Source organism: Pelobates fuscus, chromosome 11 (genome assembly GCF_036172605.1).
Source record: "Pelobates fuscus isolate aPelFus1 chromosome 11, aPelFus1.pri, whole genome shotgun sequence".
Lineage (NCBI taxonomy): Eukaryota > Metazoa > Chordata > Amphibia > Anura > Pelobatidae > Pelobates > Pelobates fuscus.
The window spans coordinates 132,203,111-132,217,060 of NC_086327.1; the positions used below are offsets into that span (position 1 = coordinate 132,203,111).

Genomic DNA, 13,950 nt, shown 5'->3' on the forward strand with positions numbered 1-13,950 from the left:
GTTTTGTTCACAGGTACCTCCTCTAAGTGGCCATGATAATGCCTAAAATATGAGTATTACCCTGAACCCTCACTCTAAGCACCCATTAACCTTGGGCATCCCCAAAACGTATCCCTTTGGCTGATATTAAAAGCCCATGCCACTGTGATTGACTCTGTGAGATGTCACTCCCACTTCATTCATTGCAATCATAGTCTCATGTTGAACATGTTTAATACACAATAAAGGGCCCAGAATGCTGTCTCTCTCTACATGCAGGGTAAAATGTAAAGATAATTCTAAAAGTAATTTGTTAATATGGAACATAACACATGTCTATCGAGAGCGGAGAGACGCCCTCTATCTATCGAGAGTGAAGAGATGCCCTCTATCTATCAAGAGCGAAGAGACGCCCTCTATCTATCAAGAGCGAAGAGACACCCTCTATCTATCGAGAGCGAAGAGACACCCTCTATCTATCGAGAGTGAAGAGATGCCCTCTATCTATCGAGAGTGAAGAGATGCCCTCTATCTATCGAGAGTGGTGAGACACCCTTTATCTATCGAGAGTGAAGAGACACCCTCTATCTATCGAGAGTGAAGAGATGCCCTCTATCTATCGAGAGTGAAGAGATGCCCTCTATCTATCGAGAGTGGTGAGACACCCTTTATCTATCGAGAGCGAAGAGACACCCTCTATCTATCGAGAGTGAAGAGACACCCTCTATCTATCGAGAGTGAAGAGATGCCCTCTATCTATCGAGAGTGAAGAGATGCCCTCTATCTATCGAGAGTGAAGAGATGCCCTCTATCTATCGAGAGTGAAGAGACACCCTTTATCTATCGAGAGCGAAGAGACACCCTCTATCTATCGAGAGTGAAGAGATGCCCTCTATCTATCGAGAGTGAAGAGATGCCCTCTATCTATCGAGAGCGGAGAGACACCCTCTATCTATCGAGAGCAAAGAGACACCCTCTAACTATCGAGAGTGGAGAGACACCCTCTATCTATCGAGAGCAAAGAGACACCCTCTAACTATCGAGAGCAAAGAGACACCCTCTAACTATCGAGAGCAGAGAGACACCCTCTATCTATCGAGAGTGAAGAGATGCCCTCTATCTATCAAGAGCGAAGAGACACCCTCTATCTATCGAGAGTGGAGAGATGCCCTCTATCTATCGAGAGCGGAGAGATGCCCTCTATCTATCGAGAGCGGAGAGACACCCTCTATCTATCGAGAGTGAAGAGATGCCCTCTATCTATCGAGAGCGGAGAGACACCCTCTATCTATCGAGAGTGAAGAGATGCCCTCTATCTATCAAGAGTGAAGAGACACCCTCTATCTATCGAGAGTGGAGAGACACCCTCTATCTATCGAGAGCGAAGAGACACCCTCTATCTATCGAGAGCAAAGAGACACCCTCTATCTATCGAGAGCAAAGAGACACCCTCTAACTATCGAGAGCAGAGAGACACCCTCTAACTATCGAGAGCGAAGGGACACAGTCTATCTATTGAGAGCGAAGGGATACCCTCTATCTATCGAGAGCAAATGGAGACCCTCTATCCATCGAGAGGGAAGGGAGACTCTCTATCTATCGAGAAGGGAGATCGCTACCTATCGAGAAGGGAGGCCCTCTACCTATCGAGAGCGAAGGGAGACCTTCTACCTGCCCTCTATATATCATGAATGAAGGCAGCACTCTGAGTGAACGAGGACTCTCTGTATACCAAGAGTGGAGGAGAGGCCTCTCTATGAAATAAGATCTATATTTATATATAAAGTTGATAGCTCTGATTATGCCTATACACTGATATCGGGGGATTCTGAAAATGCTTCCCGTTATAGTGTAAGGTGGCCGACAGCCATGTTTAACCTGTGGAGTACCGTCGAGCATGCAGTGAGTTATGCCTGTATGCTATGAAGATCTTTCAAACGGTTAATCTGGCGTGTATAGAGGACGTCAGGCGGCCTTTATGTTGTGTAATTAACACAGCCATTACACCAGACATTTACACCACATCTCAGTGAATTAATCTCTCGTCTCTGAAATGGGAGCACTCATTCCTTCTAAAAGGGTCAGTGCCGGTCCGTGCAGAAAGCTTTTGTGACAAGCGGTCATTGTGACTTTGGGCTTAGTCCGTCCACCATACATATATTAATAGGCTTCCGATAGCCTTTAATGGAACCCATGCATTGTATAGCGTATTTTATTCTGTAACTGAAACACATTAGGCCGGTCTGAGGGATTGTTGGGGAAATGTTCTGTAATAACAATTTAACTTTATTCACTATATTAGCAATTATGGAGAATAGAAAAGAGAATTGCACATTTAAGTGTAAAATTATTTTTCCAATTGAACTGTTTTTGTCTAAAACCTGTAAAATCGTAAATGGTGTTATTATAGCACACAGTAAGCTGAGGTGTCACATCTGACTTTCAGAATATTCTGTGCTCAATGGTGGAGAGCTAGCAAGGTAAAAACAGGCGCTATTCTGGGGCAAAGTGCTAACTAAAGAACCGTCACCATGGAAACCAACAGGGGTACAGATAGAATAAGGGTTATTCAGTATTTAGCTTTTTGCACCTATAATAGCGCCTGTTTTGCCTTCATAAAGTTCCTCAAACATGCTGAAGATTTATTCCTGTTAAATATTTACAATTAGATCAATACATTGTGCTTGAGAATCCATTATATACATTAAATGCTGGAATTAAACAAGGTTTGTCTCTAGAAACACCTTATGGGTAGCGCCGTAGCCGTAGCGGAAGGCAACAGATGCGCAATCCCACTACATCGCCAATAAAATGGCTGGTGGAGTCATTTTGGGTCTAAAATTCTGCCAGAAGTTTGGCTGATACAATGTATCATTAAAATATTCGTTTCAGGAAGATGCCGCCATTTGTAATATGGCTTCATGTCAACAAGTCATTTAGCCAAGAATATAATGAGCAATCATTGCTGTGAAAGTGTGGATTGTTGGCAGTGCTCAATGAGTGGAGTGTAGGTCTGTCTTGGAGTCTCTCTCCCTGGATGTCTTTGTACGTGTTCTATTTAAATGATCCTGTGAGATATATAAGAATACGAAATAATCTGTACTAAACATACCGAGCTGTTCTTGAGTTCCCTCACCAGTATTCCAGGGGAATGGATCATTAAAATGAAGAATGTCTTATTTAATTTGGTGCAGGAGCTCGGTGCGTGCAGAGTGTCTTCCCACGGTAAAATAGTCACAGGGGAATGTGTTCGTCCTGCGGCAAATTTTAAACATTTCAAACTTCCAGAACTGGATACTTTTTAACTGGCTTGTCTGTGTACCAGGCTCTATTTTTGGATGTACTCGGAAACATGTAGATATTGGGTTTCTCCAGTTCACCGATTCTCTTTCAGAATTTCACTAGCCCTTTAATACATTGACAGAACGCTCAATATTCCAATTATATGGGTGACCAGTACACACAGTCTTTTAACTAAATGGAGTTTTATGAAAATGGGAAAGATTTGAAACCTTGCATTTTGTGCTCACTCGTTTTATTTTTTGCTTTAGAGAATTCTTACTGTCAAAAACAAAACCCATGTTTTTCTGCAATTATCTGAAATTGATGTCAAACACAACACATCAGACATCTAGGGGATTCCTCTGTAAAACCACAAAATGCATAAAAACCATATTAAGAATTAACTGAAGATTATTCTACGCTCATCCAACACTGCGCACTGACAGGCCTGCGTTTCAAACGATATATCATTTATAACTAATTGTGGTATTTCTGCAAATCCACACTGTTTCAAACCCAGATTTGTTTTGTGGTTTAGATATTGTATTGAAATAAATAGCTTCTCGGTAAAGCACCTTCATTTGTTTTCCATTTAGATCTTAATAACTCAATTTCCATCTATATCTACATTTAACACAATAAATAACTTGCTTTCCCGCACGTTGATATCACTAGCCACATCTGCCACATGCACGGCTACCTGTTGCGTTTGAATAAGATCTTGATCCAGAGGTCGATCACTAAACAGTGACTTGTGATCAGTCAACAACCCAACTGTAAAAGCGTGACCTGACGATTGCGTAGGAACAATAGTCACATCGGGAAAATATGGGCTAAATTTGGCAGCTCAGTTCCAAACAAGCAACTTTTTGATGAATAAATGATATCTTTTTTGTGTTGTTCTGATATCCTACCGGATTAGTTATTTTTGGAAGATTTTCATTCCCAAGTATAACTTATTATTGTTTTATGTTAGCTGACACCTCATTAAAGGGTTGGTAATGCCTTAACCTGAATGACTGATATCTATTTTCAACATAAAAAAAATTTTAGTTTAAGGTACACGTGCATTTTGTAGTTATTGTGGCTAAAGAAATATTCTGAGCAAGACAACAGAACACAAACTGATTGGATAATTGATAATATTAAAATCACGGTTAGCGCCCAGAATGTGTACAGTATTTCGATTACGTCTCTTTTGTGTGGAGAAGGTATTTCCCAGGATGCACCGGACCTCCTATTCCTGACCGACTGCCTATTAGAACATTTGTTTAAGAACTGGTGCGGGAATCAAGTTACACTGTTAAGTCTCAAATTTAAACTATTATTTTGCTATTTCTGTAAATTCTGTGCATCTCTATAGGCAATTGAACACAAAAAAAATAATATTTTTTTTGGTGTACCTAAACAACAACTTATATTATATTTACTAAATGGAAGTTTTGTTCTAATTGAATGTTATCAATACCATGTTATTAATAAGTGTTAGGATGTCGTTAGTGAGGAGATACAGATTAGAAATGCTAACACAGTATGGAGAATAATATTCGGATCCACTTACACTTTTCATGAGTATTGAGTATATATTACTGGTATTGTATAAAGAAACAATTCTGGCTCAAACAGGTGGAACAATCAGCAGGAACATTCCATTGGTTACCATGGTGATTGCTCCACTGCTACAATATGTTTATACAAATCCTCCATTGAATATCCGAGACAGCTCTTACACTACATTTGCTTCCATGCGTGTCTACTTAGGGATTTTATACAAAATTTAGCTTTGTATCGCAATCTTCGGCCCCGTGGTGGTGTAAACCGGTGAAGAAGGCGTCCTCTTGATACGTTGGCATCAGGGTTGAGCAGACACACAACGGACAAGGGTTATTGAATAGTCACCTGGGCGTCAATGCATCCATACCTTGCTCCAAACTGGCTCCTGACTGCATGTTCGGACCTGTTTAAAGATAAAACAGGTGTCTGTGGCCTTGCAGGGTGAAATGTTTGGCATGTCACTTAACAGCTAGAGGGGGCGGGAGTATATAAAATCAATAGATAATGCCACTTAACAGCTAGAGGGGACGGGAGTATATAAAATCAATAGATAATGCCGCTTAACAGCTAGAGGGGGCGGGAGTATATAAAATCAATAGATAATGACACTTAACAGCTAGAGGGGGCGGAGTATATAAAATCAATAGATAATGCCACTTAACAACTAGAGGGGACGGGAGTATATAAAATCAATAGATAATGCCACTTAACAGCTAAAGGGGGCAGGAGTATATAAAATCAATAGATCATGCCACTTAACAGCTAGAGGGGGCGGGAGTATATAAAATCAATAGATAATGCCACTTAACAACTAGAGGGGACGGGAGTATATAAAATCAATAGATAATGCCACTTAACAGCTAAAGGGGGCAGGAGTATATAAAATCAATAGATCATGCCACTTAACAGCTAGAGCGGACGGGAGTATATAAAATCAATAGATCATGCCACTTAACAGCTAGAGCGGACGGGAGTATATAAAATCAATAGATAATGCCTCTTAACAACTAGAGGGGATGGGAGTATATAAAATCAATAGATAATGCCACTTAACAGCTAAAGGGGGCAGGAGTATATAAAATCAATAGATAATGCCACCTAACAGCTAGAGGGGACGGGAGTATATAAAATCAATAGATCATGCCACTTAACAGCTAGAGGGGGCAGGAGTATATAAAATCAATAGATAATGCCACTTAACAGTTAGAGGGGGCAGGAGTATATAAAATCAATACATAATGCCACTTAACAGCTAGTGGGGGTGGGAGTATATAAAATCAATAGATAATGTCACTTAACAGCTAGAGGGGGCAGGAGTATATAAAACCAATAGATAATGCCACTTAACAGCTAGAGGGGACGGGAGTATATAAAACCAATAGGTAATGCCACTTAACAGCTAGAGGGGACGGGAGTATATAAAACCAATAGATAATGCCACTTAACAGCTAGAGGGGACGGGAGTATATAAAACCAATAGGTAATGCCACTTAACAGCTAGAGGGGGCGGGAGTATATAAAACCAATAGGTAATGCCACTTAACAGCTAGAGGGGATGGGAGTATATAAAACCAATAGATAATGCCACGTAACAGCTAGAGGGGGCGGGAGTATATAAAACCAATATATAATGCCACTTAACAACTAGTGGGGACGGGAGTATATAAAATCAATAGAAAATGCCACTTAACAGCTAGAGGGGGCGGAAGTATATAAAATCAATAGATCATGCCACTTAACAGCTAGAGGGGGCGGGAGTATATAAAACCAATAGATCATGCCACTTAACAGCTAGAGGGGGCGGGAGTATATAAAACCAATAGATAATGCCACTTAACAGCTAGAGGGGGTGGGAGTATATAAAACCAATAGGTAATGCCACTTAACAGCCAGAGGGGGCGGGAGTATATAAAACCAATAGATAATGCCACTTAACAACTAGTGGGGACGGGAGTATATAAAATCAATAGATAATGCCACTTAACAGCTAGAGGGGCGGGAGTATATAAAATCAATAGATAATGCCACTTAACAGCTAGAGGGGATGGGAGTATATAAAATCAATAGATAATGCCACTTAACAGCTACAGGGGATGGGAGTATATGAAATCAATAGATAATTCAATTTAACAAGAATGCCAACTATGGAGAATACCTTATAATCACTAATACTAGACACTAAATATCTTTAATTAGTAAGATTGGGAACATAGAGAGATCACTAGCTAACTCTATTAGATTGTTCTACCTAGTGGGAAGTATATTATTAATCTATAGTTACATGCAGATCTGATTATTAAATTGGCAGAAACCCAGTTTTTTTAAAACACAAAAGTGCTTGTGATATTCTAAAAGCGTGATATTTCCGATATAATTGATTTTATAGAGGCCCAAGTCTTTATGGATTTAAGCTCCGGTTTAATAGGATGAAAAGGAACGACATATTTCAACAAAAAAATGACACTCTATCAAAAATACTTTGGTTCAGTAGTCCAAATGAGAGATAGATTTAAAGGTTCTGGATCAAAAAATGACATTTTAATGGCTTGATTCTGATTGCAAAGAGCGACAATCTATTCGGGATTGCCATTTTGGGCATCACGCCCACAAGCTAAACTGCTGCTGAGTCCTCACTAGAAATGACAAACTTTTCGATAAACTTGTCTCCTGTATGTGGCCTGAACTCTCTCTCCTAGAATGGAAGAGAACCCACCTTCCACCACGTTCTACATACAGAGAGCAGGATATAAATACATTCCGAGACTTGATTTAATCTTGTCAGGTTTATATGACAGAATCTCAAGGCGTCTGACTCAGGGAGGAGAGTTGCAGATATGCTAAGACACCTTCAATTTGTGTCATTTCCTGCAATTTGTGTCAGCTTTGACAGATGTCCCGCTAGGTTGTAGCCAATTGGGCCCAGATTAAGAGAATGGCTACAGCCGTTATTGTTTTTCCGAATGGAAGGGGAGCTCTAACCTGGTTGGGGGGCTAAATGTGTGAACACAAGACTGATTTCCAAAGGAAACGCTATATTGTGTTCTATTTCCATCCAGAAGTAAATTCACATTTTAACCTCTTTTTCGTCATTTATCTTCACTTGAGTGTCAGCAATAAGCACTAACAGCAGGTGCACTAATAGCAGGCGCACTAATAGCAGGCGCACTAATAGCAGGCGCACTAATAGCAGGCGCACTAATAGCAGGCGCAATAACAACAGGCACATTATTATCAGACGCATTAGTAGCAGATGCATTAGTAGCAGGCGCAATAACAGCAGGCGCAATAAATGCAAGTGCAAAAATAGCCGGCACAATAATAACAGGCGCATCAATATCAGGTGCAACAATGGCGCACTAATAAGCAGGCGCAATAGCAGCAGATTCATCAATAACAAGTGCAATAACAGCAGGTGCAATAACAGCGCACTAACAGCAGGTGCAATAATAGCAGGCGCATCAATAGCACGTGCACTCGTTTATTGCAGTGGCAAAACACCCTTGGGCGAGCACACCTTCATTAATATATCTTTCTAATATGACGGCCCGTCTCTCGCTGTGTTATAGGCACTAGGTTTTACATGGAGAAAACACATCAAGGATAAAACACATTGCCAATCATAAGCAGGGCAGATAGAGCTATCCGCCCATGCAGAGACAGCTTCTCTAAACCCTGCCAGGGCTGCTGGTTAGAATACACAGTGCAGTGAGATCTAGCTGACCATGCAGAGACAGCTTTTTAAACCCTGCCAGGGCTGCCGGTTAGAACACACACTGCAGTGAGATCTATCTAACCATGCAAAGACAGCTTCTCTAAATCCTGCCAGAGCTAGAACACACAGTGTAGTGAGAGCTAGCCGAACATGCAGAGACAGCTTCTCTAAATCCTGCCAGAGCTAGAACACACAATGCAGTGAAAGCTAGCTGAACATGCAGAGACAGCTTCTTAAACCCTGCCAGGGCTGCTGGTTAGAACACACAGTGCAGTCAGAGCTAGCCACCCCTTTTGGTCTATGCTTCATGGGGCTGGAGAGGATATTTTGATCTCTCCTGTCTGGCCTATTGAGTGGTTTAGGTCCTAGTGGGCTGTCTGAGGGGTCAGTAATGCTAATGGCTGCTCATGTACCCAGTGCATTTGTACAAATTGGCTCCTGATACTTCTATTTGCAAATAGAGTGTAGAAGAAAATGGGATACTGCTGCAAAGAGAATGTCAGGATAACAATCCCCTGTAGGGGGGTACCTCCCCCGATAGCACTGGGGGGCTCAGAGTGACCCTCCTCTCCTTCCCTTTTTGCGATATTCAGGAGTGTGAACAGAGCAGCAATCAGGGGAATAGTAAAAAAAAGCTTTGTTTATTGCCAATGATTAAAAGGTATATGAAACCAAGATAAGTCCTACGCGTTTTGTTTCAATGTTGGAACTTCCTCAGGGACTTGGTAAAAAATTAAGTAAAATGACAAGTTTATTGGCAGGTAGTATTGTTATTTTGCATTTTGTAAACTTGTGATTTTACTTTATTTTTTACTAAGTCCCTGAGGAAGTTCTAACATTGAAATGAAACGCGTAGGACTTATCTTGGTTTCATATACCTTTTAATCATTGGCAATAAACAAAGCTTTTTTTTTACTATTCCCCTGATTGCTGCTCTGTTCATACTCCTGAATATCGCAAAAAGGGAAGGAGAGGAGGGTCACTCTGTGCCCCCCAGTGCTATCGGGGGAGGTACCCCCCTACAGGCGATTGTTATCCTGACATTCTCTTTGCAGCAGTATCCCATTTTTTTTCTACACTCTATATGTCTACTAGTTAGTGAGCCATTGGGAGTGGAAGCCATTGGAAAGGAAAGCTGCTGATGAAGTTATTAAGTTAAGTTATTTATACTCTTTTTGTTTCTGTATTTTGTATTTCCCATTATACTTCTATTTGCAAGGCTGCCATGTTTCTTAAAGGCTATTCATTGGCCAGGAGGCTGTTAGAGAAGTGACCGGAGTTCTGAACAATGGAGATTCACAATCAAATCACCTTGCCCTACCTTAGATCGTACCTGGGCCCAGAATCATGCAAATGGAGGGGGGGGGCTATATCAAAGACTGGGATGTAGTTTATCAATCACTGGGCTACGCCTTTGCCATCCCTCTTTATTGCTAGTGAGACACCCTAACCTAGTATTAAAAGGACAAGAATTCAGAGCTAGAGTTTTAAACAATGTTAATGTCTCGGAGTGATCTGATCTTACACTAAATAATGTTTAATAACGTTCTGTGCACCTTTCCATTTACTGTTTATTACACTCGTGCAATGATGCGTTCTGTATGATTTTGTCTTTGCATTAAAAATACAAATAATAATCGAAAAATCAATCATTATAGCAGGTGTTTTTTTTTTTTTTAAAATAATTTGTTTAATTTTACAATCCTTTTTTTTTTTTTGCTCGTGGCTTGTTAGCATGTGTGTATTTTATTTTATTTTATATGTTGTTTTTTTTTTATTCAAATGAACTAAGGAAGATTACAGTCCAGATGCAATTGAAATAAATAATCATAAAAATGAATGCAGTGTGAAAGAGAATAACTATTTTATCATTTGCACCATAACTACTGAAAATCAATACTATGAATAATGCACAGAAAATAGCATTGTGCAATATAGTGTGCTAATTGTTAATATAACCCATTCCTGTATACTTTTAATAAGAGATTAAAAAATTAGAAAAGTCATTTTTTCCGCTATTCACAAAACAGAAATATTTAATCACATTGAATGATCTCACACCAAATATACACAGAATGGTTTTCTTTTAATATGATTTGTAGTTTACATTTTCTGTGCAATTTAATATTTTATATTCCAAATTTTTACAGCAATACAAGTATGACTTCCGATTTCATTTTTTTGGATATGCTTCTCCAAACATATTGTTGATAAACTTTTAAAATGATTTACGGTAATATATTGAACGTATTTTGATATTTTAATATTGTTTAATATATTTATGTATATAAGATATATTTTTATATTTTAATATTTTGAAAAACAAATTTCAACATTTATCCAAAAATATTAAATAATTTAAAAAGTTTATCCAAAAAAATAGAAAATTTGGATCAATATTAGCTGTATTTATTTTTGTTCTACAACGTGCAGACTAAGAAAAATAAATAAAATAGAATGGGATGACGACTAGACTATTGTTATTATTATTATTAATATTATTATATAGTGACTTTATTTTACAATTGTTTCATTTTTAAGATTTTTTTGTCATTTGATGGTCAGTTCACACCCTCACAATTGATCCCAATTTACAAAAACAGAAGTTATTTTATTTGTATTTATTTTTAACTCAATAGTAACTGTTTGTAGTGAGCCACTTATATCCAATTAAGCCAGTGGCTATACCCACCAAATAAACTGAGCCCATCTGTATTTAAATTCCCCCATAATGTGTTTGACAACATCTGATTGAAATGGCCGCTGTCTGTGCTTAGCTTGGAAGGAGCCCAAGGCTAATTCTAAGCAGTCCATTTAGTTCCGATTCAATCTACATGACAGCAGCGTCTATAAATCAGAGTTTAATGAGAGCTCTCCACCTGCCGTCCCCAGCATTTAATAATAACTGAGTTTGGCTCAACTTCCTCCAACAATCTTACGTCTTTAACCTTTTCCTGCAGTGGAGCTGCACATTCATTGGAAATAGAGATCAAGGGACATGTTTAGTTTCTCCATTCTCTCTCCCCCAACATATTTGCCCCATTCGGAGATCGAAACAAAGCCCTTTCTCTATCGTTTCCAATAAATGCACATTTAGTGACTAAATCAGAGCCAAAACTTCCCGCCGTGCCCTTAGTCACAATATGGAGCGGAAAATACGTGAACAGCTGATCTGTTGGTCATGGTGCAGACATCAGATTGGCTTGACTGGAATCCTGATAATTAGGTTATTAATTTGCAAATCATGTTAGGGACTGGCTTCTATAATCCTCTAATGTGACATATACATATGGCTATACATTCCTGGGCTAGCAGAACTATCAGTTAAAGTATGATACAGTGATACAATGTTATATTGAGGCAGCGAAGAGAGATCAAATAATGTCTGTTTCGGGGATCATGTTTATTGAATTTAATCACAGAGCTCCACGGCAATAAAACTTGCAGTAACGTGCAATGCTCATAAATTATCACAGAACTCCACAGCAATAAAACTGGCAGTAATGTGGAGTGTGTATGGTGTATCACAGAGCTCCACAGTAATAAAACTCATAGTAATGTGCAGTGTGTATGATTATATCACAGAGCTCCCCAGTAATAAAACTCACAGTGATGTATAATGTGTATGGTGCATCACAGAGCTCCGCAGTCATAAAACTTAATATGCAGTGTGTATGGTGTATCACAGAGCTCCCCAGTAATACAACTTAGTGATGTGCAGTGTGTATGGTGTATCACCGAGCTCCACAGTAATAAAACTCACCGTGATGTGCAGTGTGTATGGTGTATCACAGAGCTCCACAGTAATAAAACTCACCGTGATGTGCAGTGTGTATGGTGTATCACAGAGCTCCACAGTAATAAAACTCACAGTAATGTGCTGTGTGTATGGTGTATCACAGAGCTCCCCAGTAATAAATCTTACAGTGATGTGCAGTGTGTATGGTGTATCACAGAGCTCCACAGTAATAAAACTCACCGTAATGTGCAGTGAGTATGGTGTATCACAGAGCTCCACAGTAATAAAACTCACAGTAATGTGCAGTGTGTATGGTGTATCACAGAGCTCCGTAGTAATAAAACTCACAGTGATGTATAATGTTTATGGTGTATCACAGAGCTACACAGTAAGAAAACTTGCAGTAATGTGCAGTGTTTATGGTGTATCACAGAGCTCCGTAGTAATAAAACTCACAGTAATGTGCAGTGTGTATGGTGTATCCAGGGCCGGACTGGGAAAAAAATTAGGCCCGGGCATTTTTCAATCAGAGCAGCCCCCTAAGAAGGGGGCGGGGCCAGAGAGGGTGTGTTTTGTCATCACTAATGACAAGCACGCCCCCTCTCAAAGTGAGCAATTTGGTTCAATGCTCAGAGAGCCCCGCTGAAGAGCTCTGGCATTAGAAAAAGGCCCTGTATTTGTTCTGCGCAGCGCAAGCAAATTTAATAACATGCTTGCGCTGTGTTTGCTTTTAAATTGTCTCTGGTGTCTCCACAAGTGGGATACCAGAGGACAAAAGGGCCAGGAAAGTGTATGGTGCATGCGTTTGGAGCCTGCTTGTGGGAATGCGTGTGTGTAGAGCGTAGTGTGGTATTGTGTAAATAGGTCAATTTAATTTGTGTTTGTGGTGTAATATGTGTGGCTAGGGGCTGTAGAGAGTGTGTGTATAGGGGGCATAGTGTTATAGCGGATGTAGCGAGTGTGTGCATACGGGCTGTAGTGTGTGTGTATAGGTGACGTAGTGTGTGTAGGGGTTGTAGAGAGGGTGTGTTTAGAGAATGCTGTATGTGTTTGCTGACAATAAATGTAGTGTGTGTGTAGGTGGTGCAGTGTGTGTGTGTGTAGGAGATCTAGTGTGTAAAGGACCCAGAGTGTGTATAGGAGATCGTGTGTGTGTGTGTGTGTGTATAGAGGATTAAGAGTGCATATAGGGTAAGGGATCTAGCGTGTATCTGGAGCGTAATGTGTGTAGTGGTGCAGTGTGTGGGGTGCTGTAGTGTGTGTGTGTGTATGTATATATATATATATATATATATATATATTTGGACGTATTGTATGTGTGAGGGGCGCAGTTTGTGTGTATGTAAGAGGGGTGCTGTGTGTGAGGGTGTTTTTATCTTTGACCCTCAGTGAGTTAACAGACAAAGAAAATATATGTGTGTGTGTGAGCGATGGTGCTGTCTGTCTGAGGGTGCTGTGTGTGTCTGGGGGTGCTGTGTGTGTGTCTGGGGGTGCTGTGTGTGTGTCTGGGGGTGCTGTGTGTGTGTCTGGGGGTGCTGTGTGTGTCTGGGTGCTGTGTGTGTCTGGGTGCTGTGTGTATCTGGGGGTGCTGTGTGTGTCTGGGGTTGCTGTGTGTGTCTGGGGGTGCTGTGTGTGTCTGGGTGCTGTGTGTGTCTGGGTGCTGTGTGTCTGGGGGTGCTGTGTG

The 13,950-nt window shown here is 40.2% G+C and overlaps 1 protein-coding gene across 2 annotated transcripts in view; it reads right to left on the bottom strand.

Moving 5' to 3' along the window:
* The window catches only part of KIRREL3 (kirre like nephrin family adhesion molecule 3), a 692,535-nt gene that overhangs the window by 25,458 nt on the left and 653,127 nt on the right, over nucleotides 1-13,950 (bottom strand). Inside the window, exon 13 of one of the 2 annotated variants that reach the window (XM_063437212.1) lies at nucleotides 5,183-5,218. The exons of the other annotated variant lie outside the window; for it this stretch is intronic. Within the exon in view, the coding sequence (XP_063293282.1) occupies nucleotides 5,183-5,218 (36 nt within the window). The remainder of the gene's footprint in view (nucleotides 1-5,182; nucleotides 5,219-13,950) is intronic. 2 annotated transcript variants of the gene reach the window in all.